Source organism: Loa loa, assembly GCF_000183805.2.
Source record: "Loa loa unplaced genomic scaffold supercont3.3435, whole genome shotgun sequence".
Taxonomy (NCBI): Eukaryota; Metazoa; Nematoda; class Chromadorea; order Rhabditida; family Onchocercidae; genus Loa; species Loa loa.
In genome coordinates this window covers 1-1,005 of record NW_018111613.1, presented here as the reverse complement: position 1 = coordinate 1,005, position 1,005 = coordinate 1, and the positions used below count along the sequence as shown (strand labels likewise).

Genomic DNA, 1,005 nt, shown 5'->3' with positions numbered 1-1,005 from the left:
CTTATTATTGCCGTTATTATTATTATCATTATCAAATATAGCATTCACTTATGTAACATTACATTTAGTCTATACAATTCAATGGAAACATTATTTTGGTCATCATTTGGGATTATCATTCTGGAACAATTAGATATCGTCGAATCACATGGGCCAACCAAATGGACAGGTCAAACAATACTTGGCTGTTATTGTTGTTGCTCGGTGATCGTCCTTCTCAATATGCTTATCGCAATGATGAGCAATTCATATCAGGATATCTTTGTAAATAAATAAATTTCTTTTTAACTTCAGATAAACTGACCGAATTACAGTGTTAACAATTCTTGTCAAGATATGAATTCATTCATTCTTATCAATTACTTTTATCTCTTTTTATTGCTAACAATGAGTACTTAAATATCTCTTTTATATAACTTTTTTCTTCGCACAAATTAAATTTTATTCAGTCTATTTTACATTTTACATAAATTTTTATCTGTTTTCCTCAGAATCAAGCAGATGTTGAATGGAAATTTGCTCGAAGTAAACTTTGGATTGAATACTTCGATGATACAGCGACACTTCCGCCACCTTTCAATATGATTCCCAGTCCGAAAAGTCTATTCTATTGTGTTCAGTGGTGTTTAGAAAGTATTTATCAGTCAAATCGAACTGTTGGTTATAATTCTCGCACTATAAGGGTTAGTTGAGGAAAATATTCAGTTTTAATATCCACAATGAATATAGTTTTACCAAAGAATTCATCTGGAGTGATAAAATAAATGGTGTACATTAAAATTGTAGAAAAAAAATAATAATAATGTTGTAATAATAATAATTAATAATAATAATAATAATAATAATAATAATAATAATAATAATAATAATAATAATAATAATAATAATAATAATAATAATAATAATAATAATAATAATAATAATAATAATAATAATAATAATAATAATAATAATAATAATAATAATAATAATAATAATAATAATAATAATAATAATAATAATAAT

General features: G+C 23.7%; 1 protein-coding gene across 1 annotated transcript; it reads left to right on the top strand.

Moving 5' to 3' along the window:
* Nucleotides 1-81: 81 nt before the first annotated feature.
* LOAG_15981 (hypothetical protein) lies at nt 82-683 on the top strand (the record flags this gene model as incomplete). Its single annotated transcript, XM_003151468.1, has 2 exons — nt 82-264; nt 492-683. Coding segments are annotated over 2 exons (375 nt in total), but the record flags the coding sequence as incomplete, so codon positions are not given.
* Between the last annotated feature and the right edge of the window lie 322 nt (nt 684-1,005).